Raw genomic sequence first — 27333 nt, 5'->3', positions numbered from 1 at the left:
AGGTTGGCCCCCTTGGGGTTTGCCAGGAACCATCTCTGCTGGAAGGAAGGAGGAGAAGCCCATCTTAGCTTGGTCCAGAAGGAAAGGCTGCCAGCTGCCAGCTTGATGCAGAAGAGAAGGCCTACTCACATGGGCTCCCCAGGGCTTAGCTCTCCCCATCCAACCGTGGGCTGAAACTTGGGCATTTCTGCTGCAGGCACCCTGAGTCTGAGCCTGCCTTCGGGCAGAGCTCCCACCCAGTAGACCCTCCTTCCCTTCTTCCTACTCCCTGGGCTTGACCACAAGGCCCTTGGGAGGCCTGGCCATGCAGGGTTACAGGAGAGCAGAGAAAGGGTTTTTACAACAAACCCTGACTGTTCACTGGATTGTGTGACTGTTCACTGGACATAGAAAACCCCTCCCTTCATCTTTACCACCACCCCAGCCAGCCTGCCACTGAAACTGGTTCTGGATAGCCGCTGTGTATAGTGGCTAATAGCCACAAAGATTTGATCCCGGCCCTCCCACTTTCTAGCTGGGTGACCTTGGGCAAGTTACTTACTTAACCTCTCAGAGCCTTGGATTTCTCATGTGTGAAACAAGAATAATTCCTGCCTCTGGAAGAGTGCCCTCAGCATGGTGCCTGATGCATTGTATGTGTTGAGTGACCAGAGTTCTGTGGTTTTGTCTCCCCTTGATTAGAAAGAGTCTTGACCTTTCCTTGTTTTTCTCGTACACAACCAATAGCCATCCCAGACCAGTATGTTATGTAGAACTCTAAACTGAGGGGGTCTTAGCAGATGACCTTGAATTTGGCCGAGGTGCGGGGAGCAGGGAGACCAGACACAGTGTTCTTTTCTGCTCCATGGGTGTGTCTTGGAGCAATCATGCTTGTGTGTACAACCACGGGAAGCAATTCCTGATCTCCCCTGAGCTGGCTTGTTGGCCTCACCTCTGGCATTTGAGGAGTAGTTGTGAGGGGCAGAGGCTGACAGAGCCAGGCCTTGAGTGCACAGCCAGGCCAGAGCCTGTTGGGGAGCAGCCCTGTGTGTGTGCCAGAAGGCTGGGGTCCTGGGCCACTCAGGCAGCCTCACCCTCTCTCTGGGGCTCCAGCACCAGCTCAGGGCTGTGGGTGGAACCCATGTGCCTGGCAGCCTCTGCAGTTCTGCTGAGCATGGCAGTCATGTCCAGCCACCTCCTTGTCCTGTGCAGAGTGTCAGCATAGCTACAGCTGAATCAAAGTCACTGAGGTCCCACTCAAGGGCCAAGAGGGATGTGTATACATGAGCCAGAGCCCCAGAGACAGTCGGACTGGGGGACCTAAAATGGCAAGGCCAACCCTACTTTCGGAGGGGGGAATAAGAGAGAAAATTTAGCTGCTTTCTTTTCATTATCCTTATTTAATCTAAGAAAAGATCAGACTGTCTCTCATTGCTGAACCATGCGCCTATCACAGCCTCAAAACTCTTCATCCAGTCTTGTACTTAGGCTGTCTTCGGAGACAGAGTTCATTTTCCATCTTCCTTTCCTATGGATCCTTTAGTGGGGTCCATGTGCCTGTGTGTTTTCTTGTACTTGCTAATGTCTTCATTTCATCATGGTTCTTAGAAGATGGTTTGCTGGGTCCAGGATCCTAGGTTGATGGTTTCTTGGTGCTTTGATGGTGTTACTTCAGGGTCTCCCTTGTTACTGTTGAAAACCTACTCCCAACACAGTGGTCCTTCCTTAGTTTGTGGCTTGTCTTCTTTCTCTCTTGCTGCCTGTAAGACATTCTCTTTGACTGATGTGAGCTTGGAGGCAAATTCCTGAGAGACTGTGGTCACTGTCTGTCCCCAGGAGTGGAGCCGATGCGCTCAAGAGGGAGACTTGAGGCCAGTGGGGGAGGTGCACAGGAAGACTGAATGGGTCTCATGGCATGGGGAACTTTCTAAGGGCCAAGAGTGCCTTGACGGGCTAGGAAGAAGCTCCCCGTCATGTGGAGGGGGCCTCAGTTACCTTGATTGCCAATAACTTCGGGGCTGTCATGGTGGCTTCATGTAGTTCCTGACTTCCCTACCCCTACATCAAGCCTCTGCCCATCTCCTGTGAAGAGTTGATGACCTTCTCAGTCAAGGATCTTCTTCCCACACTCACTGTCTTCCTCTCTCCTGACCCCTGGGGTGGAGCATGAGGGATCTGCACCAAGGGCTTGGTACACCTGTCTGTCCCTTTAGTGTCCAGATTATTCCAGAGCACCGAGGGGTCTCTCCAGATGGCATGTCCCTTCCTACTTGCTCTGCATTTGCATTTAGGACAGTGACCTGGGACTGGGACTTTGTGTCAGGAAGTGCCATTCAACCTCCCACCTGTATCAAACACTTGGCTCTGATTCTCCATCCTGCACAGAGAACAGCAGCCCCCTCTCTCCCAGCTTGCCAGCCTGGAGATGCAGTGTTAGAGCAGGGCTCACTGCAGCCTTTGATTGGCGAGGTTGGCATGTTGAATGAGGGACACAAATGAGTCACGTGGAAGGATTCTGGCAGCACTCTGACTGGTCCACTTTGGAGAGAGGGGGGGCAGGAAGGCAGTGGCCTGGGTACTCTAGTTTTTTTTTCCTTTGGCCATGTTACCACGAAGCTTGTGGGATCTTAGTTGCGCTCTCCCTGTCCTGGGGTCACTGGTGGATTTACATGTGTATACAAGGTGCCCAGAGATGGCTGTGTGGAGCATGCATTGCTTATCACCCCATCCGTGGTTGCACTCTTACAGCGCACATCAGTGGGGTCTGAGACACCAGCCATGCCCTTGTGTGGTGGGAAGGCCCTGTAGGGTGTTGCAGGGGCTGAGATGCTGGGGTTTTTTGTGTCATCCTATTGCTGCTTGAATATCATTTCAGTGAGTCATCAGAGTCCTCAGGTTGAAATCCTGTGAGGTAGAATACATGTTCATGGTCTCCTAGGATGAGTCATGGGCAAGCAGTGGAGAAGGATGTCATCCGTTTATGCATTTGAGCACTTGGCTCCCATGATGTCTCTGCTCCTGCCAGAGAGGGGAGGAGGGTGGAGGGAGGTCCCCCCGCCCATCGCACTGTCCACTGTTATGTGTGCTGGGGATTGGGGGGCCTGCTGTCCCGCAGCAGGCACTGGTCTCTGGTCCTAACTGGGTCCAGACATGGGTGCCAGGCAAGGGGGAAGCCTGATGCTGGCACCTCTTATGGTTGGGAGAGTGGGCTGGGGCTCCATGGTGCCCGGGCTTCTGCTGCTGCAGCTCTGTGCTCACAGGCTCTGTCCTTGTGAGGAGGACAAGGAGGGGTGCATCAGCACAGGAACAGATCTCTGGTCCCCGTCCCCACCTTCCCATCCCCAAGGAACTCGCATGTGAGGGGTTGGCCATGCCGTTCCTCCTCCATCTGCTGGACAGCAATCCCTTTGTGGATTGTAGGCTGGTTCCTTTGCTCATGAGCTGAAGGGCATGGCGGGGTAAAGTGGTGAGAACAGGGTCATGCACAAATCTCCATCCTCACTCCCAGGAAGCCATGCTGGCAAGACTCAGAGGCTGGGTTCCACTTCTGTTCCATCACTGACCATACCCATGGGCCTCTCTGCCTGTGGTGCTCACTCATCATCCCCAGATATTGAGTTGGCATGAGCATCCACATGCCAGCCCCATGACAGCCATTATGGTCCCCATTCTACAGGAACAGAGATTCTTACTTTGCCAACAAAGGTCCGTCTAGTCAAGGCTATGGTTTTTCCAGTGGTCATGTATGGATGTGAGAGTTGGACTGTGAAGAAAGCTGAGCGCCGAAGAATTGATGCTTTTGAACTGTGGTGTTGGAGAAGACTCTCTTAGTTCCTTGGACTGCAAGGAGATCCAACCAGTCCATCCTAAAGGAAATCAGTCCTGGATGTTCACTGGAAGGACTGATGTTAAAGCTGAAACCCCGATACTTTGGCCACCTCATGCGAAGAGTTGACTCATCAGAAAAGACCCTGCTGCTGGGAGGGATTGGGGGCAGGAGGAGAAGGGGAAGACCGAGGATGAGATGGCTGGATGGCATCACCGACTCGATGGACATGAGTTTGAGTGAACTCCAGGAGTTGGTGATGGACAGGGAGGCCTGGCGTGCTGCAATTCATGGGGTTGCAAAGAGTTGGACACGACTGAGCGACTGAACTGAACTGAAGGAGTCACCTGACATGCCCCAAGCCACCCAGCTGCTAAGGGGCAGTGCTGGGGATGAAACCCAGGACTCTGACTCCTGGTAGCTGCACTGCTGGGTACTGACACTGACTCAGTGAACATATCATTTCTCCTCCTGGATAAGCCACTTCTCCTAGGGGAGTAGTTACATGCTCATCACATGTAGGCATTAGAGGTGATGCTTTAAATCCACAGAATGATGTTTCATGAAATAAGGAAATTTGCAAGAAGTATATTCAGTATTATTCTAATTTTGTAAAATGACACATGCATACACGTGTGTGGCAGGAAGCTGTGTTAATGGTACTTAGTATATATCTGGTTGATACTAATGGGAGACTTAGGTATTTTTTTCTTATTTTTTCTAACTTGGGAGCTTCTTTTTTTAATTGAAGAATAGTTGATTTACAGTGTTATATTTCTGCTGTATGGCAAAGTGGTTCAGTTACACACACACACACACACATATATATATACATTCTTTTTTAAAATATTCTTTTCTATTATGATTTATCATAGGATATTGAATATAGTTCTCTGTGCTGTACCATAGGATCTTGTCCATCATTCCATATATAATAGCGTATATCTACTAACACCAACCTCCTACTCCGTCCCTCCCCCAACCCCCTCCCCCTTGGCAACCACAAATCTGTTCTCTAAGTCTGAGTCTGTTTCTGTTTCATAGATGAGTTCATTTGTGTTATATTTTAGACGCCACATGTAAGTGATATCATATGGTATTTGTCTTTGTCTGACTTAATTTAAAGTGATAATCTCCAGATCCATCCATGTTGCTGCACATGGCATTATTTCATTTTCAGTGGCTGAGTAGCATTCCTGTGTGTGTGTGTGTGTGTGTACCACATCTTCTTTATCCATTCATCTGTTGATGGACATTTAGATTGTTTCCATGTCTTGGCTGTTGCGATTAGTGTTGCTATGAACATAGTGCGGTGCATGTATCTTTTGGGATTATAGTTTTGTCCAGATATATGCCCAGGAGTGAAATGATCGCTGTATCATGTGGTCTTTCTATTTTTAGTTTTCTGAAGAACCTCCATACTGTTTTCATAGTGGCTGTACCAACTTGCATTCCAACCAACAGTGTAGGAGGGCTCCCTTTTCCCCACATCCTCTCCACCATTTGTTATTTACAGACTTTTCATTGATGGGCATTCCGACTGTTGTGAGGTGGTACCTCGTTGTAGTTTTGATTTGCATTTCTGTAATAATTAGCAGTGTTGAGATCTTTTCATGTATGTATTATTTGTATTTCTTCTTTGGAGAAATGTCTGGTTAGGTCTTCTGCCCATTTTTTTTTGATAATGTTTTTTTGTTGTTGTATGAGTTGTTTGTTTATTTTGAAAATTAAGCCTTTGTCAATCTCATTGTTTACAAATATTTTCTCCTATTCTGTAGGTTGTCTTTTCTTTTTTTTGTTAATAATATACTTTGCTGTGCAAAAGCTTGTAAGCTTGATTAGGACCCTCCTTTGTTCAAGATTAATTGACAGTAGGTATGTGGGTTTGTTTCTGGGATCTCGATTCTGTTCCACTGATCTGTATGTCTTTTTTGTGCCAATACCATGCTGTTTTGATTACTGTAGATCTATAGTGTTGTCTGATGTCTGGGAGGGTTTTATCTCCTGTTTTGCTCTTTATCTTTAGGATTACTTTGGCAATTCCAGGTCTTTTATGGTTCCATGTAAGTTTAATTTGGATTGTTTGTTCTAGTTCTGTGAAAAACATCATAGGCAGTTTAATAAGGATGGCATGGAATCTGTAGTTTGCATTGGGTAGTGTGGCCATTTTAACAATATTAATTATTCCAATCCAAGAGCATTTTGCTTCTTTCCATTTCTTTGAATCATCTTCAGTCTCCTTTGTTAATGATTTAGAGTTCTCGGCATATAATTATTTCACCTCCTTGGTCAGATTTATTCCTAAGTATTTTATTTTTGGGGGTGTGATTTTGAACGTTATTGGGTTTTTTTTACATTCCCTTTCTGATATTTAATTATTAATGTAAAGAAACGCAGCCAGTTTCTGTATGTTAATCTTGTATCTTGCTACCTTACTGGATTCAGTTATCAGTTTTAATAGCTTTTGTGTGGAGTCTTTAGAGTATATAGAATCATGTCATCTGCATATAATGACAGTTTTACCTTTTGCCTTCCAATTTGGATATCTTTTGTTTATTTTTCTTGTCTTATAACTGTGGATAGGACTTCCAATACTATGTTGAGTGGAAGAGGTGAGAGTGGGCATCCTTATCTTGTTCCAAATTTTAGTAGCAAGGCTATCAGCGTTTCACTGTGGGTTCATCATAAATAGTTTTTTCTATGTAGAGAGAGATTCCCTCTGTACCCACTTTGGTAAGGATGTTTATCATGAGTGGTTTGTCTAGTGCTTTTTCTGTATTTATTGAGATGATCATGTGGTTTTTGTCTATTGTTTAAGTGGTGTATCACATTGATTAATATGTATATATGGAACCATCCTTGTGAACTTGGGGTGATGAATCCTGCTTGGTTGTAGTATATGATTTTTTATATGTTGCTGGATTCATCCCATTAATATTTTGTTGAGAATTTTTGCATTTATATTCATCAATGACACCGGCCCATAATTTTATTTTTTGGTGGTGTCTTTTGTGGTTTTGGTATCATAGTGGTGGTTGCTTCATAGAATGTCTTTGGGAGTTTTCCCTCCTCCTCAACTTTTTGGGAAGAGTTTGAGAGGGATCAGTATAGATTCTTCTTTGAATGTTTTGTATAATTTGCCTTGAAGCCATCTGGTTCTGGGCTTTTGTTTGTAGAGAGTTTTAAAATTCTATTTCACCTCTAGTGACTGGTCTTTTTAAATTATATATTTCTTCTTGATTCAATTTTGGTGGGCTGTATGTTTCTACATACTTGTCCATTTCTTCTGGGTTATTGAATTTGTTGACATATAATTGTTCATAGTATTCTCATATGTTGTTTTTTTTTTTCTGCAATAGTGGTTGTTAGTTTCCTTTTTCATTTCTTTTTTGTTTATCTGAGTTCTCTCTTTTCTTCTTGACGAGCCTGGTCAGAGGTTTGTCAATCTTGTTTACCCTTTCAAAGAATTGCCTCTTGATTTCATTGTTTTCCTTTCTCTCTGTTTTATTTTCTCTCGGATCTTTATTACTCCTCCTTTCTTCTGACTTTAGGTTTTGTTTGTTCTTCTTTTTCTAATTCTTATAAGTGGTAGATTAGCTTGTTTATTTGAGATTTTTCTCATTTTTTTGAGGAAAGCTTATATCACTGTGAACTTCCATCTAGAACTGCTTTTGCTGCATCCCACAGATTTGGTATGGTTGTGTTTTCATTGTTTTTTGTCTCAAGATATTTTAAAATGTCCTCCTTGACTTCATCGTTGACCCATTGTTTTTTTTAGTAGCATATTGTTTAGTCTCCATGTAATTGTTTTTTCCTCTCTTTTTTCCTGTGACTGATTTCTGGTTTCCTGCCATTGTGGTCAGAAGAGATGCCTGAGATAACTTCTATATCCTTAAATTTGTTGAGGCTTGTTTTGTGTCCTTTTATGTGGTCAGTCCTAGAGAATGTTCCTTATGCACTTGAAAAGAATGTGTATTCTGTGCTTTTTTTGGATGTAATATCCTGAAAATATCCATTAAGTATGTTTTATTGTATCATTTAGGATATGTGCTGTCTTATTGACTTTTTGTCTAGAAGATCTGTCCATTGATGTGAATGGGGTGCTAAAGTCTCCTACCATTTTTGTATTCTTGTCTTTTTTTCCACTTATGTCTGTTACTATTTGTTTTACACGTTTAGGAGCTCGGATATTAAGTGCATTTTTGTTGACAAGTGTAAGATCCTCTCCTTGTATTGATCCTTTTATCATTATATACTGCCCTTCTTTATAGTCTGTGCTTTAGAGTCTATTTTGTCTGATATGAGTATTGTGACCCCCACTTTCTTTTAATTTCTGTTTTCAAAAAATACCTTTCTGTACCCCCTCACTTTCAACCTCTGTGTGTCCTTTGCCCTGAAGTGGGTCTCTTGTAGGCAGCATATTGTAGTGCTTGTTTTTTTATCCAGTCTGTCAGCCTGTATTTTTTGACTGGAGCATTTAGTCCACTGACATTTGAATGAATAGATATGTATTTATTGCCATTTAAATCTTGTTTTCCTGTTGATTTTATATTTCTTGTCTATCCCTTTATTTGTTTTTCCTTTTGTGGACTGTTGATTTTCTTTCGTATTACACTTATGTTCTCTTCCTTTTAGTTTTTGTGACTCTATTGCATATTTTTGATTTGTGGTTACCCTTTTTTTCGAGTATATTAACTCTATCCTGTGTTTACTTGCCTTAGACTGATAGTCTTACAGGCTTAAACACATTCTAAGAAATGAAAAAAATCAACATTTCTAACTCTCCTCCCCCACATTTTATGATTTTGATGACCTTTTTTACATCTTCATGGTCATCCTTTTGCTGTTAATTGTGGTTATCATTGCTTCCACAGAAATTTTTTTCTTTTTTAAATTTGTGTACTGTCTTACTTAGGTGATTTGCTTTCCAATTGTGATTTTCTCTTTCCTGTATATTCTTTTTTTAAACAAATATTTATTTACTTATTTATTTGGCTGCACTGGGACTTAGTTGCAGCATGTGGGATCTAGTTCCCTGGCCAGGGATTGAACCCAGGTTCCCTGCTTTGGGAGCATGGAGTCTTAGCAACTGGACCACCAGGGAAGTCCCATCTTTCCTGTGTATTCTTACTTCTTTTCTATTTAGAGGAGACTTATTAATATTTCCTTTGGAGTAAGTTTAGTGTTGCTATATTCTTTTAGATTTTGCCTATCTGAGAAATTTTTTCTTTCTTCTTCTATTCTAAATAATAATATTGTTGGGTAGATTGCAGATTTTTTTTCCCTTCAGGACTTTGCATATATCTTGCCTCTCCCTTCTGGTCTGCAATATTTCTGTAGAAAAATCAAGTGATAGCTTTATGGGGATTCCCTTATAATTAATTCTGTGCTTTTCTCTTGCTGCCTTTAGACTCCTCTCTTTAACTTTTTCCATTTTTATTATATCTTTGTATAGGTATGTTTGGGTTTACCTTGTTTGGGACCCTCTGTGCTTCCTATACCTGGATATGTTTCTGTCTTTTGGTTTGCAAGTTTTTAGGCATAATTTCTTCAAGTACATTTTTAATCCCTTTTTTTCTTTCTTCACCTTCTAGAATCCCAATTATGTATCAGTTGGCATGTCTTATTTTATCTCATAGTTGTTTTATATTGCTTTCATTTTTTTAAAATTTTGCTTTCTGTCTACTGTCCTTATTGGGTGATTTCCATCATTCTGTCTTCTAGCTCATTTATTTGTTATTCTGCATTGTTTATTCTGCTATTCATTGCCTTTAGTTCACTTTCATCTCAGCAAATGAGCTTTATTTTTCTTGGTTCCTCTTTATAGTTTCTAGTTCCTATTTACAGTACTCTGAATTTCTGTCATTCATGCTTTTGAACTGTGGTGTTGGAGAAGACTCTTGAGAGTCCCTTGGACTGCAAGGAGATCCAACCAGTCCATCCTAAAGGAGATCAGTCCTGGGATTTCTTTGGAAGGACTGATGCTGAAGCTGAAACTCCAATACTTTGGCCACCTCATACAAAGAGTTGACTCATTGGAAAAGACCCTGATGCTGGGAGGGATTGGGGGCAGGAGGAGAAGGGGACAACAGAGGATGAGATGGCTGGATGGCATCACTGACTTGATGGCGTGAGTTTGAGTGAACTCCGGGAGTTGGTGATGGACAGGGAGGCCTGGCGTGCTGTGATTCATGGGGTCGCAAAGAGTCAGACACGACTGAGCAACTGAACTGAACTGAACTGAATTTCTGTCAGTAGCCTTTCTTAATTCATTCAGTATCTCCTTTTTGAAGTCAATGTCTATTAGATTCAAGAGGTCTGTTTCATTGTTTGTTCTTTTTTTTTAAATTTTATTTTATTTTTAAACTTTACAATATTGTATTAGTTTTGCCAAATATCGAAATGAATCTGCCACAGGTAAACCCGCATTCCCCATCCTGAACCCTCCTCCCTCCTCCCTCCCCTACCCTTCCTCTGGGTCGTCCCAGTGCACCAGCCCCAAGCATCCAGTATCATGCATCAAACCCGGACTGGTGACTCGTTTCATACATGATATTATACATGTTTCAATGCTATTCTCCCAAATCTCCCCACCCTCTCCCTCTCCCACAGAGTCCATAAGACTGATCTATACATCGGTGTCTCTTTTGCTGTCTCGTACACAGGGTTATTATTACCTTTCATTGTTTGTTCTTTCAGGGGAATTATCTTGGTCTTAACTGGGAATGTTTCTTCTGCTTCTTCATTTTGCTTCTATTTCTCTTATTCTGTGAGTTTAGGAGAAACAATTATCTACTGTGGTCTTAGAGGGCCATTTATATGTGGGAACATCCCTGTGTAGCTTGTGTGGGTTTAATATTTTTGGTGCAAGGGTTGTTTTTAGTAGGGATGCCTGTCACCTCTTTCCTCAGTGTGTGCTGGCCATTATCTCCTTGATGGGGATGTGCAGATGTAGCTTTTGGTGGCTGGTCATGGGGTTCTCTGTGGCAGTGCAGCTCACACGTGCCCCTGGAGCACGCCATGGGAGCAGAGGGAGTCTGCGACCACTTCTGGAGCCTGAGAGGTGAAAGCAGTGGCTTGAGACAGCTCCTAAAGCTTGGGGCAAGGTGTTGGGGAGGATTGTAGAGGCATGTGAATGCGCCTGAAGTCTAGGGGGAAGGGGAGCAGTAATGGCGGCTTACACACACCCCTGGAGCTCCTGTAGGTAATGTCCTGCTGCCTGAGAGCTCATGTAGGGAAAAAGGCTATATGGTGTTTTGCCCCTCTTCCTGTGCACTGCCCATACAGTGGCACCTGGTCTCTAAGGAAGCCCAGGCCTCCTCTGCATAAACCCTCAGATGGGGTCACACCAAACTCTAGCCCCTTTGCTCATAGCCCACCCCCGTCCCCTCCCCAGGCCCGATCTCCAAAGCCCAAGCTTCTGCACCCAGCCCCTGTCCACACTGGTGGCCACGTGTCTCAGGCTGGGGAGGGCAGAGTGATGATACTGACCGTATGTACAGGTTTCTTTCCATTCTAGCTGCTTCAAGCCAGTTGCTGCGTTCTCCTCCGAGGCTCCAACGCTTCCCCTCTGTCCCAGTTGACTTCCCTGCTGGTGAGGGACTTCCCAGGTGCAGGAAACTCCCCTCTTTAATAGCTTCCTCCACGGGGCACAGGTCCAGTTCTACTTCCTTCCTCAGTTTTGTTTTTCCTTTTTTGTCCTTCCCAGTTCCATGAGACTGTCTTGCTCTTTCAGAGGCTGGGAGTCTTCTGCCAACGTTTGGTAGATATTCTGTGAGAATCATTCCATATGTAGATGTATTTTTGATGTACATGGGAGGAGGTGAGCTTCATGTTACTATTCCATTTCTGATCACCTCTGACTTTTTGCTTTTCTTTTTTTTTGGGGGGGGTGATAGTTGGAGGAGCCTGGTAGACTGCAGTCCATGGGGTCGCTAAGAGTCGGACACGACTGGGCAACTTCACTTTCACTTTTCACTTGATACATTGGAGAAGGAAATGGCAACCCACTCCAGTGTTCTTGCCTGGAGAATCCCAGGGACGGGGGAGCCTGGTGGGCTGCCGTCTGTGGGGTTGCACAGAGTTGGACACGACTGAAGTGACTTAGCAGCAGCAGTTGCTTTTCAAAGTTTTTAGAGTGAAATATTTTCTATCCAGGAATAAAAGTTATTTAAAACAAAAAAGCTGGAGTGGTCTAGTGGGACCACTCAGGAGATGGACAACTTTAGGAGCAGGTGAGCTGCCTGTCCTTGGAGATGGACAAGCAGAGGTGGTGTCCATCTGTCATGGGCATGGTTCCAGGACTTCCTGAACAGGCGAGTGGACAGGGGCTGTGTTCTTTGATGAACTGTGCCAGGACCACCCCACAGGTCCCTGAGCCTGTGGGATAAGGGAGGAATCCAGTGCGCTGCTCCTCTCCTCACACTTGACAATGCCTGCGAATCAGTGATTCCCCCGAGAATCACTGGGGCGCTCGTTCCAACTCCGACTCTGATTCAGGAGGTGGGGCCAATACTGCATTTTTAATGAGCTCCAAGTCCTGCTAAAGCTTCTGGTTCAAGGCCCTGGAGCACATTCCCCCTGGATTTGCTCTAGAGGAGTGCCCAGGTATTACAGAGCAAACAGATGATGCCAGGGGTCATGGGAAAGGTAAACAGGGCTGTGAGGATGAGTGACCTGAGCTGATTGGCATATATGAAAGGCCTCTTCAGAGATATAAAAAGATGAGAGTCTGAGTTGCTGGGTTTGAGAACAGGTCACTTCCCACTTTGGCTTTATGGAGACAGCTCAGTGTTAGAATACAGCCAGCCAGGATTTGAATCCCAGCTCTGCAGCTCATTAGCTGTGTGTCCTTGGGCAGCTTCTCTTGCCTCCCTCTGCTTCAGTTTCTTCATCTGAGGATGGAAATGCCTGCTGGATAAGGCCACGATCAGGATGAAGTAGGATAACATGTCAGGTACCTGGTATTCAGTGGGTCTTTAATGAACACTGGCTTTTCCCAACACCATACACTCATCTCTTCTTGCAGGTGGATGAGATTTACCACGATGAGTCCCTGGGGGTCCACATAAACATCGCCCTTGTCCGCTTGATCATGGTTGGCTACCGACAGGTAAACCTCTTTGTCAGCAGGCAGGATTGGGAGGGAGATGGAGTGTGAGGCAAGAGCATCAGACAAGCTAGGGTGTTGGGAAGGGGAGGCAGTGTATAGGAAACATTTTATTTCCAGAATCAGAGCCCAGAGACCATGAGGTCTCAGTGGCAGAGGCATCTGGTGTTGATAAGTGGGACTTACAATTTCCCTCCAGTCAGATAAATGGACAGTCCTTGGTCCCTATACCTGGAGGTCCCACTCCTTGAATCGATGGGGAAAGTGGGGCTTAGAGAGATGACAGTGACCAAGATAAGTCCTGTGAGGGTTGGGCCCCAGGCTCTGTTGCTTGTTCTCCCCCATGTGGGAGTGAAAACAAGAGTTTTCCTCTAGAGGCTACTGTGAAAATTAAGTGACAATGAGTGTAGAGAGAAAAGGCTCAGAATAGCACCTGACTGTTGAGGGGTTAGAGATCATCAGTTCTCAGCAGATAGGGGTCCTGACATGGGGCTTGGCACAGGAACGTTCCTGAAGCAGGATGGGCAGCCAAAATCAGTGACCCTGCACTGCTGCTATCACTTGGGCCTCGGTGTCCCCTGCTGATGGGAACCTGTTGTGGTCTGTGGGATCTGACCAACCACCCTGCTCTCTGGGCCCACAGTCACTGAGCCTGATCGAGCGTGGGAACCCCTCTCGCAGCCTGGAGCAGGTGTGTCGCTGGGCCCACTCTCAGCAGCGCCAGGACCCTGGCCACGCAGAGCACCATGATCATGTCGTCTTCCTCACTCGGCAGGACTTCGGACCCTCAGGTATGCAAGGTACTGTATTTGCCATGGCCAGGTGTGTGCAGCCGCAGGGCAGGGGCTGAGGCTCTCTGGGGCCACCCTAGGAGGATTGGAGAAATGTTTTTCAACAAAAAGATCCTTGGGACTTTGGAGCAGAACCTGGCTGGACAGGTGGGCAAGCTTTGCAGTGGTTTCTTAGGGACCAGGGAGAGTGAAGGGTCCTGCTCTGGTCCCTGCTGCTTTGGTTGAAGCTGCAGTTGGCTGGGCATCAGGCTCTGGCCCTGTGCTCACCGTCCTGGGACCTGGCTGCTCCAGGGTCTCAGTGACCTTCAAGGTGCTCCTGCCCACACTGAATCATTCCGTCTTCAGGAGCTGGCCATGGGGAACCTGCGACAGGGCCAGTGTGGACTTCTGGAAGGAAGGCCCTGCCCTCTCTGCTGATCCATGACTCTGCAGCCCAGTGAGCTGAGCTCACTCATCCCCAGAACTCTCCCGACTGTGGAGTGGAGGAAATAGTAGTATATTTGCCGTCCTCTGTTCCCAGGCTGCTAACAGGCCTGAGGGATGCATGCAGTGTCCGTGATAGAGGCTGGTTGAGTGCCCTGTGCAAACTCAGGAAGCTTGGATCACCTCCCCCTGCCCCTAGCTTTTCGTAAGGGGAAACCAAGGCCCAGAGTGGCAGCAAGGTTTGCCCAGGCCCCACTGCAGAGAGGAGACAGAGCGGAAACTCAGACTGGATCTCCAGGCACCAAGTTGAAGGCTTCTTAGTGTTTTCTGGCCTGGTGCTAGAAGAGGGTCAGCCTGTACCCATAAAATCTGCTTGTCTGAATCCCTGAAATCCCCAAGGCGAGCTTGTACACACACAGATTGACACACACGTACAGACAAATGTGTACTCCTGCCCAGACACATGTGCACACAGACACCCACACATGTATGTGCTCGCATGTGCTGTTGAGCACATCCGGACCTCTAGGACAGGCAGGACCCCAGAAACTTCTATACCCCCAGGACCATCTCAGGAAAGGGTTTTGGCAGTTCTGAAGACAGAGAATAGCTGTCTGGTCCTGGCTGGCCGAAAGCCCTGGGTAGGGAGCGTTCTCTGCCATCGCCCCCTCTTCAGAGGTCTTCCCCAGCCCAGGCTGCCTTCCCAGCCAATTACAGGCCCTGGGGAGGCAGGGACGCAGCCCCCTGGATCATAGGCCTCTCACACAAAGCCACTCAGCCAGTTCTGGCCTCACCATGGCTACTGTGTGCTGGCCCCCTGCACTGCCCGTGTCTCCTGAAGCCTACCCAGTTGTGTCTTCACTCTGCCCATGTCTTCCCCTCCACGTGTCCACCCCCACCTCCCCATAGTCTCTCACCTCTCCCCCAGCCCCAGCTCTAGGCCCCTCGTAAGTCATGCCCTGGTCCCCTCAACCCCTTCCATTAGACCCATTCCTTGGATGCCTCCCAGGCATCCCCACACATCCCTCTGCGCTCCTGGAACTCCAGCCCTCCAGGCCCACCCCTAAGTAACCTCCTGACCCTGGTCTGCCTGCGAAACTGTCTGCTCCTCACGGGTGTGGATGTGCTGTAGGATGGGAGTGCGGGCTGGCACCTGATTCCTCTATTCTCCCCATAGTGTCTAACACTGCCAGGGGTCACACTGCACAGATGTGTGGAGCTTGTCAGCTGACCAACTGGCTGGCTGGAAGGCTGCAGCTTGGAAGCTGGGTGTGTGCAGGCTTGGGCACGCTGCCTTGTTTAGAGGAGGGGCTGAAGGCACAGGGAGCCGCAGGCCAGGAGGGAAGGATGTGCGGGCAGCTTGGCCCAGGTGCCACACTGCAGCTGCATACATACAGGGCGGGATGTTGCAAGAATCCTTCTTCCTCCCGGGACCCTCTGGCACTGACCCGATCCAGACATGCCTGTGGTAGCTGGCTTAGCACAGACCTCGTTGTGTCCTGCCTCATCTGCCTGTGACCTCTTTCTGCCCTCTCTCCCCGTCCCCGGCAGGGTACGCGCCTGTCACCGGCATGTGCCACCCCCTGAGGAGCTGTGCCCTCAACCACGAAGACGGCTTCTCCTCAGCCTTTGTGGTGGCCCACGAGACTGGCCACGTGTAAGTAGCCCCGAGGGGGTGGGCTGTGCCTTGAGCCCCAAGGAAGTCTGTGGGTATGGGAGATTTTGTCCCAGTTCTGAGTCCCATCCCAGGCTCCTGGGAGATGCCAGAGGAGCTGCCCCAAGGGGGAGGGAGCCCCGGGGCCCAGAGAGCAATTCTGGGTCTGCCTTGGTCCCAGCCCCCAAATCCCAGGGCTGTGGGAGACCAGACGTGGCCCTGCCTTTGGCAGCTCAGTGACAGTGTCCCCTCAGAGGCAGCACTGTGCTCTCTGGGTGGCCTCTGTCCAGTCACCCCTCGAGGCCCTCCCTGCTGCTCGCATATGGAGTGCTGGCCAGAGTCTGTCTTAAACAGGTGCATGTAGGTCCAGGACTCGGGCCAGGCTGGTGGCTGGCTTACGTGATCCTCGGACCTGGGTTTGGTTTAGAGTGTATTCATTCATTCAGTCAACCAGTATTTCTTGAACACCTGTTGTGTGCCAGGCTCTGTTCTAGAAATAGGGCTTCCGTGGAGAATGGGACACAAAAGCATGCAAGACACTATGTACTGGGAGAAAATAAATAATCCACCATCCAGTGTTCAGCGGTGACACACACCTGTCACAGCCGCGCCTCCTGGCCTTGTCTGTCCCCAGGGCAGAGCTGAGGGACACGCTCCCAGCTTGCCTGTCCCCAGCCAAGGCGTAGAGTGAGGGCCATTTTTTGCAGCTGGAAGGACATGGGAAGGAGTGGGCCAGCTGCGAGGGCAAGCCTGCCACCCACGGTCAGCCATGCCCCTCTCCGCATCTGCCTGCCCCCACGGTTTCACCCCAGCCCTGCCCTTCGCTGAGCGGGTGGCACCTCCTCTCTCGGGCCTTCGTTTCCTCAGCTGCAACACAGAGGCTGACACTGGGGAAGTCTCTGAGGGCCCTTCCTGCCCTGGCCGCCAACACTTCCACATATTCTAGAGCCCGGAGTTTGTCTTCTGTATGTGGGGGGCACTCTTCACTCACAGAGCCGCTGCCTACAGAGAGACAAGGTCAAGCTTAGAGGCCCACGTGTCTGTCTAGTGGTCAAGGCCAGATGCAGACATCTGGGAATGTGTAAGAATTTAGAACCTTTGGGCTTCGGTGTTACATACTAACTACAAAGGGCTTCCCAGATGGTGCTAGTGGTAAAGAACACACCTGCCAATGCAGGAGACATAAGCAATGTGGGTTTGATCCCTGGGTTGGGAAGATCCCCTGGTGGAAGGCACAGCAACCCACTCTAGTATTCTTGCCTGGAGCATCCTATGGGCAGAAGAGCCTGGTGGGCTTCAGTCCATGGGGTCGTGAAGAATCAGACATGACTGATGTACCTTAGCATGCACACTAACTATGAAGAGCAAACTTTTACATTTAAACTACCATTATGGCAGGTGGGTACCACACACATAGCTCTGTAAGGCCAGGTCTAGAAGAAGCTAAGGAGGCTGGTACACAGGGAGGGCGCTGTAAGCCAAGTCATACTGAACAGAATGAAACTGGTCCTTGCGCACGAGGCCTCAGGTTTGGAGGGAAGACAGTGGATGGTGTGCAACTTGTTAACTGTGGTGCAGGTGGCCCCTGCTGTGGGCAGACAGCCCCTGGGCGGGGGGGCCAGGAAGGGTGTCCTGGGGCCAGAGTGCGGCTTGAGCGTGAGGACGTTAGGGAGGGTTTGAGGAGGGGACTGGAGGGCAGAATGAGCTCAGCCTGATTGAGGGGCAACGTGGGGCCTCAGCTTCCATCCAGTGGGGTGGCTCTCCCCACTGCACAGTGGGGAACCTAAGGCCAAAAGGCACAGTCTGAAGCCTGGTTAGGGCAGAGTCTCCAGCCCACCTGCTCGTCTTCCCAGGGGTGGGCTCCCCAGGTGTGACTCAGGACTGCCCTCTCTGCTCCCCCACCTCCAGGCTCGGCATGGAGCACGACGGTCAGGCGAACGGCTGTGCGGATGAGACCAGCCTGGGCAGTGTCATGGCGCCCCTGGTGCAGGCCGCCTTCCATCGCTTCCACTGGTCTCGCTGCAGCAAGCTGGAGCTCAGCCGCTACCTCCCGTAGGTCACCTCCACCCTCCGCCTCCCCCATTGTCTCCCCTCAGAACACCATCCCACCCCAGACACATGCTCCAGTCCGGCTTTGCTGGTCAGTTCCTGGGCCTCCGGGAACGTGGAGGCCCAGGATGAGTATTGGATTCTGGAGCTCAAGGCCACGGACGGGTGCAGAGTGGATTTGGGTGGGGTAGGTGCCGGCAGAGATACTGTCACTAACCTCTGCAGCGATCGGCCAGGACCCAGCATACGTCCTGCATGGTGGGCTGATTTATCTTCCTCTCTCAGGGCAGTGAGCCCTCAAACTGTCTGGGAGCCAGCCCTTATTCTGGGCCATGGTGTGAACTCTGTAATGTGGGTGAAATGGGCCCTATAAGGAAGCCACGAGCTGCGTGCCTAAGGCTGGCCCTGGTAGCCTTGCCTTGGAGCCCAGACATGGTCATGAGTGGAAGCAGGGGCACCTGTGGGGTGGTCCATTTTCCCTGGAGAGCGCAGCAACCAGCACAAAGCAGCAGGCGGGTCCCTGCAGGCCTTCCTAGCTTGGTTCCCGCCCCCTCCTCTGGGAAGGGAGAGATGGGGCCTTCCTGCGCCGCCCAGCTCACTCCCTGCCTCTGCCGGCAGTTCCTATGACTGTCTCCTTGATGACCCCTTTGCGCCTGCCTGGCCCCAGCCCCCGGAGCTGCCTGGCATTGACTACTCAATGGATGAGCAGTGTCGCTTCGACTTTGGCACCGGGTACCACACCTGCTCGGCGGTGAGTTCCCATGGCCTCTGCCAGCTGGGATGCCAGGCCAGCCTCCTGGATCCCAGGCTGGTCATTCATGGAGCCACCATAGGGGACTACAGGATGACCAGGGTCTAGGCCCTACCACCTTCTGCTATGTCCCCACTGCACCCAGTCCCATGGAGGGGTGGGGAGTCAGTGTGTGTGGGGGCTGGAAAACGCCTGGAAGGATGGGGACAGAGTAGAACACAGAGGGTGGGCACTGACGGGTCCTGGCAGGCCAGGCTGGTCACTGGGGGGTTTATCTGCCAGGTGGCCTGTGTGTTAGATCAGGTACTAGCTCTGGGCTGGTAGAGAAACAGTTGCCACCCTCTGCTGTCTGGATGTTTGGGAGGATGTTTGGTGCAGACTTCCCACCCTGGTGAAGTTCTCCTGTGTCCCACGTAATAATCTCTCCAGGGGGTCAGTTGCATGCTCCCTCCATCCTCTGCCCTGTGCCTGAGATGATAGATACAAGGGAGCAGAACCCCGTCCTCCCCTGCAGGACAAGGCAGGGAGAGCCTGGAGCCTGGAATCAGCTGAGCCCCCCAGGGGAGAATCAAACAGCCACTGAGCAGGGCCCAGGCAGAGGCTCAGAGAAGGGGACATCCCAGGACAAGGGGGATGTCCCAAGGGGTGAGGCCTTGGTGCCTAGAGTACGTCATACCTCCCACATCCAGGAACGTAGCCCCCTCCTCATCTCTGCAGGACCTGAAGGCCCTGTGTGTGGCAATCTTGTGCCCGGCCCAGGCAACACTGGAACACCTGGTCTCCGCTTTGAGGATGGAGCAGCAGCTGGGAAATGGGATTTCAATGCCCAGAGGCTGTATGTGTGTAGGACATAAGTTTGGCTGGCAGGGGATTATAGAGAAAAGGAGATTGAGGCTTCCCTAGACAATGTGAAATATAAGGTTACCAGCCTTATATGAGGAAATGGCAACCCCCTCCAGTATTCCTGCCTGGGAAATCCCGTGGACAAAGGAGTCTGGCAGGCTATATAGTCCATGGGATTGCAAGAATTGGACATGACTTAGCGACTAAACTACCGCCCCAACCTTATATAAGAGGGAGATGGGAGTCCTAACGTTTTCTGGGTGCTGCAGGGTCTGGGCTAGACTGGCAGCTCCCTCCAAGCCCCCGACAGGCACAGAGCTTAGGGGGCATCAGCAGACCCAGCCTCATCACAGCCTCAAACCCTGGTCCCTGCTCAGCGACAGAGTGGCCTCTGCAAGACAAGAATGGAGGCCTTGGAGGGGAGAGCAGAGGCGTGTGAGCTGTGGCTGGCACCTTCTTCTCGGTGGGGTTGCTGGAGGCCACTGGCACTTGGGGTGGAGTTGAGCTGGTGGACGTGTGGGGCTCTGGTTGGATGGGCCCCTCCTGCCTCCCTGGCAGTGTTTGGCCCAGCGCCCACCCACACCCTGCCCCCTCTCTGTCACTATCGGTTCCCCTGGACAACTTGCCAGAGCTGGAGGGCCAGTCCAGCCCGGTGACCCCGTCCCCCTTGCCGCACAGTTCAGGACCTTCGAGGCCTGCAGGCAGCTGTGGTGCAGCCACCCCGACAACCCGTACTTCTGCAAGACCAAGAAGGGGCCCCCGCTGGATGGGACTGAGTGCGCGCCAGGCAAGGTAGCTGTGGGCTGGGGCTGCAGGCGGAGCGCCTTCCTGGGTGCCGGCCCCTAGGGGGACCTGCCCTCTGCCCAGTGTGGATGTGAGTGCATGGTGGCCAGGGCAGGGTGGGAGTGTGGGACAAGAGTGAGCCTTGCGTGCAGGCAGATGGGTGTGGAGTCCTCACATGAACTCTCACACACCCCCTCTCCTCCCCGGGACCACAGTCTTTGGCTTCTACAGAGAGCAGGTTTGGCCTTGTCTCATATGCGTCAGCAGGCACATTTACTCCCATTTTACAGATGAGGAGACTGAGGCCGAGGCTGGTTAGGGAACTTGTGGAGGTCAAACAGAGGGTGATTAGCGGGGGGCGGGGGGGGCTTGTTCAGGGGTCCCCGGGTCTGAGAGTCTTGAGCTGAGTTCTGAAACCCCACCTCTGCTCTATCGCTGGCCCTGCCTCTCCCCGCAGCTCTCTGTGGTGACCTTGGGCCAGCTCTGTGTCATCCTCTGACCAAGCACGTCCCTCTCCTCGGCTTCTTGTGAAGTTAGGAGTCCTGTCAAAGCAAATGAGGGCGCTGGGAAGAAGCAGGGTGCTCCCCCCACCAGCCTGTCATCTGCCCTTCACCCTCGGCCCTCAGCATACTCACATCTGTAAATGGTCTGTCCCTTCACAGATAGGTGGGGCTTCTTTTAAAAATCTCTATCCCTACAGAGTCTGACTCAGTCTGGGGGTGAAGCTGAGACATCCGGAGTTTTAAAAGTTCCCCTGGTGACTCTGAGGCTGAGAAACACTGAGTTCTCTCTTGCAAATGGCCTGGACAGCTTTACTGTATTTCTTACCTATGGCCCTACAGGAGGAGGGAAGGGAGTTAACCTGGGCTGAGCTCTCCTTTGCGCCTGGCCTTGTGCTGAGGCCTTTGTGCGTGTGGTTGCCTTCAGTTCTGAGAACAGTCCCGTTTACCAGGCAAGTACACTGAGGTTCAGCGAGGTGAAGCTCTTCCAAAGCCACACACAGCTAGTAATGGCCAAGCCAGGATTCAAACCTGGGCTTCTTGGACTTGAGGCATACACCCTCCACTGTGTGGCTGGACCTCCCGGGTAGCTGGCTTCCCTCCTATGAACATACCTGCTTGGAGTCCCAGATGGTGATTTTGAGGTCCAGAGCCAAGATCAACTGTAGATTGTGTGGGAAGATTATGTCTTCTCTCCCTTATCAGCTCTTTGTGCTTCTGGGGGTGGTAAATCAAATAATTGCAGCTCTTGTCATTGTTATTATATCACCTGCTGTTATTGAAGGGCTGTATGTGAGTGCTCACAACAACCCTGTGGGCGAGTGCTCTTATCCCCATTGTCCAGCTGAGGAGTGGGCTCTGAAAGGGATATTCTTTGCTGAGGGTCATTCAGCTCACAGTAGGCACTGGATTCCGTGTGACCCTGAGGCTGGTGCTCTTAGCATTCCTTTCTCTGGGCTCACCCACGGTACCCAGTTGGTCACTTTCTATGGCAGTGGCTCCAGGATGACCTCACACTCTCTGCTCCATCCCAGTGGTGCTTCAAAGGTCACTGCATCTGGAAGTCGCCGGAGCAGACTTATGGCCAGGACGGAGGCTGGAGCTCCTGGACCAAGTTCGGGTCGTGTTCACGGTCCTGTGGGGGCGGGGTTCGATCCCGTAGCCGGAGCTGTGACAATCCCCCGTGAGTGCACTTGGCTGAGGTGGGCAGGGCAGGGGCCTGAGGGGCTTGGAGGGGGAGACACTGGGGGGCAGGGCCCAAGAAAGAAGGTCCCCTGCAGGTGGCTACATATTCCAGTGGATGAGGACCCAAATTGTTGCGGGCACCAAATCACTTCCACCTCGGTCAGACATCTCCCATTGGGTCTGACATCTGAGGACAGGTCTGAGCTGGTGATTCTCAATATCTCATGTGCAGAGAGTCTGGGTGGGCCCAAGGCTTGGTCAGTTCAACAAGCCCTTCTGTGACCCTGATCCTGCAGCTAAACTTTGAAAAAACACTGTTCACTAGCCATATTTTCGGAGAATAAATTCCCCAAGTCTGTTTCCTACTACATGAAGCAAAACTTCTTCAGTTTTTCTTATCTCTTTCTAATGTCAAATCCTCTCCTTGCTTCCCTGCCCCCCATTTTTCAGCATTCTTGGGGAGCGATCTATTTCTCCCTTTTATCCTCTCCATGGGTTCCCCTCCAGTGGTTTTGGTACCTCTGAGCACCAGCTCTTTATGGCCTCCATCTCCCGAGCTGATGCAGCCTGCTTAGAACAGCTTCATGGGAGCTGGGGGCTGGCCCAGTCTGGCCCTGTGGGTCTGCTGGTCCCAGGAACCAGGGATGCAGAACCTCTGTGGGGCAGGGCCAGCCTAGCCCTCACAGCAATGAGGGATGTGATGGGGACCTCAGAATGGCAGGGTCCTAGGATCACAGAGGCTCAGTGGTGGTCATCTTCTCTCCAGCATCTCCAGGAGTAGTCCTTCCTACTCTGCTGCGTGTATACCTCCAGGGATGGGACTCTCAGTGCCTCCTGTTCCCATGTCAGATGGCCGTACTGACCCTTTACAAGTAGGAGCCAAAGAGAACAGCCTTGTAACTTCAGCCTGTTGGGGGTATGAAAGCTGGGTTAGAGAAAAGGCCAGCGGTGCCCACTCTGGATAAACTACCTCCTGGTCATGACACATAGTTATTCCCTTGATCGAAGCTCCTGTTTATTGAACTGCTCTGAAATAACTATTTTTATTTTATGAGGCTTAAATGAAATATTATGTGTACTCTCCCCAGCACAGTTTAAGCGCTAATGAAGGACGGCCTCTGTTCTAATTACTCCGGGGTACGGACTGCTTTCTCTGCGCCAGGTGGGGTGCTCAGCACTCCTGTGCTTAAGCCCACATAACCCTCCCAGCACCTCTGTACAGAGTTCCAGGAGCCCCATTCACTTGAATACTTTGTACCTGTAATCTAACCGAATCTTTTTTAATTTAATGGGGACGAGAGTACAGATTGCTTAAGGATACCTTTTTAAAATTTATTCTTCACAGACACACCAGGAGGTAGATAAAATAAGAGGTGTTATGGTCCCTCCTTGAAAGGGGAAATTAAGGCATAACAGGACTTGGGCGTAGATTCAGCTAGATCTTTTGACTCCAAACCCAAGTCTCTTTTACCTCTCCTTAGTTTATGGTGATATTAAATGGAAGTGGATGCAAATGAGAGCAGCGGAGTCCTGTGTTGGGGGCCTACTGTGCGTCAGGCCTGTGTAGCGGGTGAAAGAATACACAAAGATGAGTCAGACTGATTTCTCTTCCAGCCCAGCTGGAGCGGTTAGTCTTTCCCTCTTGTCTTCCTCCTCTCCACCCCGTCTCTTGCCCCGTTTCTTTCATTCTGTCTTCTTCCGATCACAGAAACACTCAACTGGGTGGCATATGCCTGAAGGGACCAAAAGACTGAGCTCAGCAGCCCTCACAGTGGGGTCCCCCCTAACTTCCAAGTTAGTGGGGCCCTGTTTTATGCTCCTCTAAAGGGCTGAGCCACCCAGGTGGCTGTGGGAAAGCCTGCCACCCGTCCAGCCTTTCCAGCCAGCACAGTCTCTTTATGCCTGTCCCAGCCCAGCTTACGGAGGCCGCATGTGCTCAGGGCCCATGTTCCAGTACCAGATCTGCAACATCGAGGAGTGTCCGGGGCCCTACGAGGACTTCCGGGCCCAGCAGTGTGCCAAGCGCAGCTCCTACTACGTTCACCAGAACGCCAAGCACAGCTGGATCCCCTATGAGCCGGACGATGGTGAGTGGGGCACGCAAAGGGGCATTGCAGTTGGCAGGTTTGCCCTATGCCTTTGTGCAGACCTTTGCACTGTATACATTGGGGGCCCACCATCGTCACGAAAATCATCCTGGATTTGAATTCTTATGCTGTGTCCTGGCTGATGCGAGGGCAATGTCTTGAGCAGGGGTCACTTGGCCCAGAAGTACCATTGAGGCCGGCGGCAGTGCTGGTGGCGGGGCGGGTGCTTTCAAACATGTCCTGCCGTGGGCGGAAGGCCCAGGTGCAGGCATTCCTCGCTTTGCATCACCAGAGTCCAGAGAAGCTCAGTGCTATTACCGACCATGTTTTTAGGTTTGTACTGATTGTACTACTGTTTCAGGCGTTAATGAAAATGATTGGAAAGTCAGGTCAATGGGACCTGTGGGATCCTCCCACTGAGCCCCTCCAAACTGCCCCTGGACACAGGCCATGGGACTCATGTAGAGGGTCAGAATTTTGGGGCTAAGCCAGTGCCTGTCTATATTGGAGCTTTTTCAGTGATGTCTCTTGTAGTGGCAGAGGATGAGATGGTTAGATAGCATCACTGACTCAACGGGCATGAATTTGAGCAAACTGAGAAAGAGTGAAGGACAGGGAAGCCTGGTGTGCTGCAGTCCATGGAATCTCAAGGAATCGGACATGACTTAGTGATTGAACAACAATAACTCTTGGCAGCAGAGAGAAGCCAGTGAAGGGCTGGGACTCACGCCAGCTTAGTGTCTTCAGGCTGGAAGGATCTTCAGCTGTCCTCTGAATCTCCCTTGCTTGGCCAGCCTCTCCATGGTCCTTCCACAACCTGATGCTCACCCCCTACTACCCAGCCCTCAGCCTCAGGCAGTGCTGATCAGAATGGCCTTTGCTCTCCCTAACCCAGGGCTTCCCTCTCATAGCCCTGGTTTCAAATCACCATTGCAAGACCCTCCGTTCTTCAGCTCTCATTTAGAATGAGAGTCTTCAAGTTGGAAGGGACCTCAGAGGGCCTGTGTGTTGCCCGCCAGAGCACAGACCCCTCCGGGACATGCTTGCAGGGAGTGTCTCTTCCCTGCTTAGACTCCCCCTAGTCTGGGGAGCTCACCACCTCCATGCCACTGTTGGCTGGCTTTCAGGGCTGCCTGGAAACCCACTTGCTTGAGGTATACTGGTCAGGGTCTTGCCTTTCTGTGGGAGGGTGAAAGCTCCCTACCCCTCGGCCCCTGGCCCAGGTCCCACTGGAAGTATGGCTGCTCCTGTGTGTGAGATCCAAAATGATACTGGATGTTGGGACTCTAGACTCAAGTCCTGAGTGCTGGGACATGATGTCACTGGGCAACAGGGACCTTAGGGTTGAGGAGCCAGGAGCCAGATGGTTCCTGACAAATTTTGCTTTGGAAGCTTTGCAGATCCATCCAGAACCCACACAGGCAACCCACACGGGGTGGAGAAGGGCTGCAAGGTCAATGGGACAGTTGGACTTTGGGTTTTCCCAGGACTTTTACACAAATTCCAGGAAGTTAGCTAAACTCCAGTCTCCCCTTTTCTAAGAAACACAGCAAATGTTTATATGTTCTCCGGAACCTACTTTTATAGGACATTAATAGCCTAGACAGAGAACATTTGATTGTTAAAACTAGAAAGGACCTCTGGAAAGGATCTCCTTCCTTCCGTCACTGCTGCTCCATTTTGTAAGCCCAAACCCAGACCACTGTTCACAGACATATTGAGGTTCACTGTCATATGTGTGACTGGTGATGTGTATGTAGAGATCAAAGCAGACTCTGGCCCAAACCAGACAGCCTGGGTTAGAATCCTGGCTCTGCCACTTCCTGGGTGGCTGAGTGGCCATGAGCAAATTCCTTAACCTCTTTGGTCCTTGGTTTCCTCCTCTGTAATGCTAGAACCTACTTCCTGGGGAGTATTGACAGGTTTAAATTAGCTAATTCACAAAAAAGCATTTAAAGTTGTACATCAAGAATGTATAAAGGTTTGGCACATAGTTAGCTTTCATTAAGTGTTGGCTAATTGTTGTTATTGTTTTATCACTTGCTGTTTCTTAACAGCGTGATGTGGCATTTTACTGATGGGGGTAATAAATAAGGAACTGAGGTTCAGAGAGGTCAGATAAGTTACCCAAAGTTACATGGCTCCTAAGTGCCATAGCAGGGATCTTATGCCCAGCTCCACCCCAGAGCTGGCCCCTGGGACTTCCTGTTCCGGCCACGTACTAGTGTCGGGCTAGGCCAGCCCACTTTCTTCGAGCCCAGCCTGCTCAGTGTGTTCCGTTTCCCCACAGATGCCCAGAAGTGTGAACTGATCTGCCAGTCAGAGGACACAGGGGACGTGGTCTTCATGAACCAGGTGGTCCATGATGGGACTCGCTGCAGCTACCGGGACCTGTACAGTGTCTGTGCCCGCGGCGAGTGTGTGGTAGGTGGCCCCCTCTGGACCACCCGCCCCCTGCCTGCCCCAGGAGACTGGAGGGCTACAGCGCCTCCCCCTCCTTCTGTTCCCTGGGAAGACAGGCATCACCTCACCTTCCCTACCCATGACACCTCTTGTCCTCAGCATAACTCTGGGATGCTGGAAAGGGGTCACTGCCCAGCCGCATTCAAGGAGAGAGGCGTGGCTAGGTTTCAGAGCTTGACTGTGTCACATAGCATGTTTGTGGCAGAGTCCCGTCCAGGAATGCCTCTCAGTCTACGGTCCTTTCATGTCTGGGGACTGGAGAGGGGGCCAGGGGCTGCCGACCGCACGTGGCAATGCGGGTGTGGAAGCCTCCTTTTGCTGACCCCATCTCTGACTTTAGCCTGTCGGCTGTGACAAGGAAGTGGGGTCCATGAAGGCAGATGACAAGTGTGGGGTCTGTGGCGGCGACAACTCCCACTGCAGGACTGTGAAGGGGACACTGGGCAAGGCCTCCAAGCAGGCAGGTGAGCAGGTGGGGTTGGCGGATGACCAGGAGCAGTGGGGTTCTGGTCCAGCCAGGGCCCTAGAGAATGAGCCATCCCTAGTTGAGCCCTTTCCTGCTGAGCCAGGCCACAGTTCAGGCAGGGAGAGGGGGCCCTGGAGCCTCTGCCCTGACTGTGGTCCCTCACCATCCAGGTGTGCTGTGCCTGCGCTTGGGCTCAGGAGCTCAGAAGCATTTCCAGCTCAGCACTGTGGGTCATAGGAACTAAGCTTGGCCTTGGCCTGTTGCTGGGAGTGAGGGTGAGATAGGTCTAAAGATGAGGCCCAGGCTGGACTAGCAATTTTCCTTTTCATCCTCATCTTTTACCTTGTTTTTTCGTTTGTTGTTTTTTTAACTGAAGTGCTTCCTGCTTTGAACTCCTGGTTAAGTTCTTGACTTCTCTCCATAC

General features: G+C 50.4%; 1 protein-coding gene across 5 annotated transcripts in view; it reads left to right on the top strand.

Annotated features, from left to right (window-relative positions):
* The window catches only part of ADAMTS14 (ADAM metallopeptidase with thrombospondin type 1 motif 14), a 95407-nt gene that overhangs the window by 50908 nt on the left and 17166 nt on the right, over positions 1-27333 (top strand). For 2 of the 5 annotated variants that reach the window (XR_015156873.1, XM_086382209.1), the window contains exons 5-14: positions 12834-12917; positions 13558-13714; positions 15680-15785; positions 17691-17834; positions 18450-18582; positions 20104-20217; positions 21743-21891; positions 23805-23980; positions 26271-26404; positions 26784-26907. Coding sequence is in view for 3 of the 5 variants with exons in the window: in XM_086382209.1 (XP_086238335.1) it covers positions 12834-12917; positions 13558-13714; positions 15680-15785; positions 17691-17834; positions 18450-18582; positions 20104-20217; positions 21743-21891; positions 23805-23980; positions 26271-26404; positions 26784-26907 (1321 nt within the window). In the remaining 2 variants the exon portion in view is untranslated. Of the gene's footprint in view, positions 1-12833; positions 12918-13557; positions 13715-15679; positions 15786-17690; positions 17835-18449; positions 18583-20103; positions 20218-21742; positions 21892-23804; positions 23981-26270; positions 26405-26783; positions 26908-27333 lie in introns of those variants that run through there. The other 3 variants (XR_015156875.1, XM_086382210.1, XM_086382211.1) reach the window with 3 other exon arrangements.

The sequence above is a fragment of the Bos grunniens genome, chromosome 28 (genome assembly GCF_055505025.1).
Source record: "Bos grunniens cultivar Pamir isolate PY7600 chromosome 28, Bosgru_T2T1.0, whole genome shotgun sequence".
NCBI lineage: Eukaryota > Metazoa > Chordata > Mammalia > Artiodactyla > Bovidae > Bos > Bos grunniens.
This window is presented reverse-complemented; position numbering and strand designations above follow the sequence as displayed.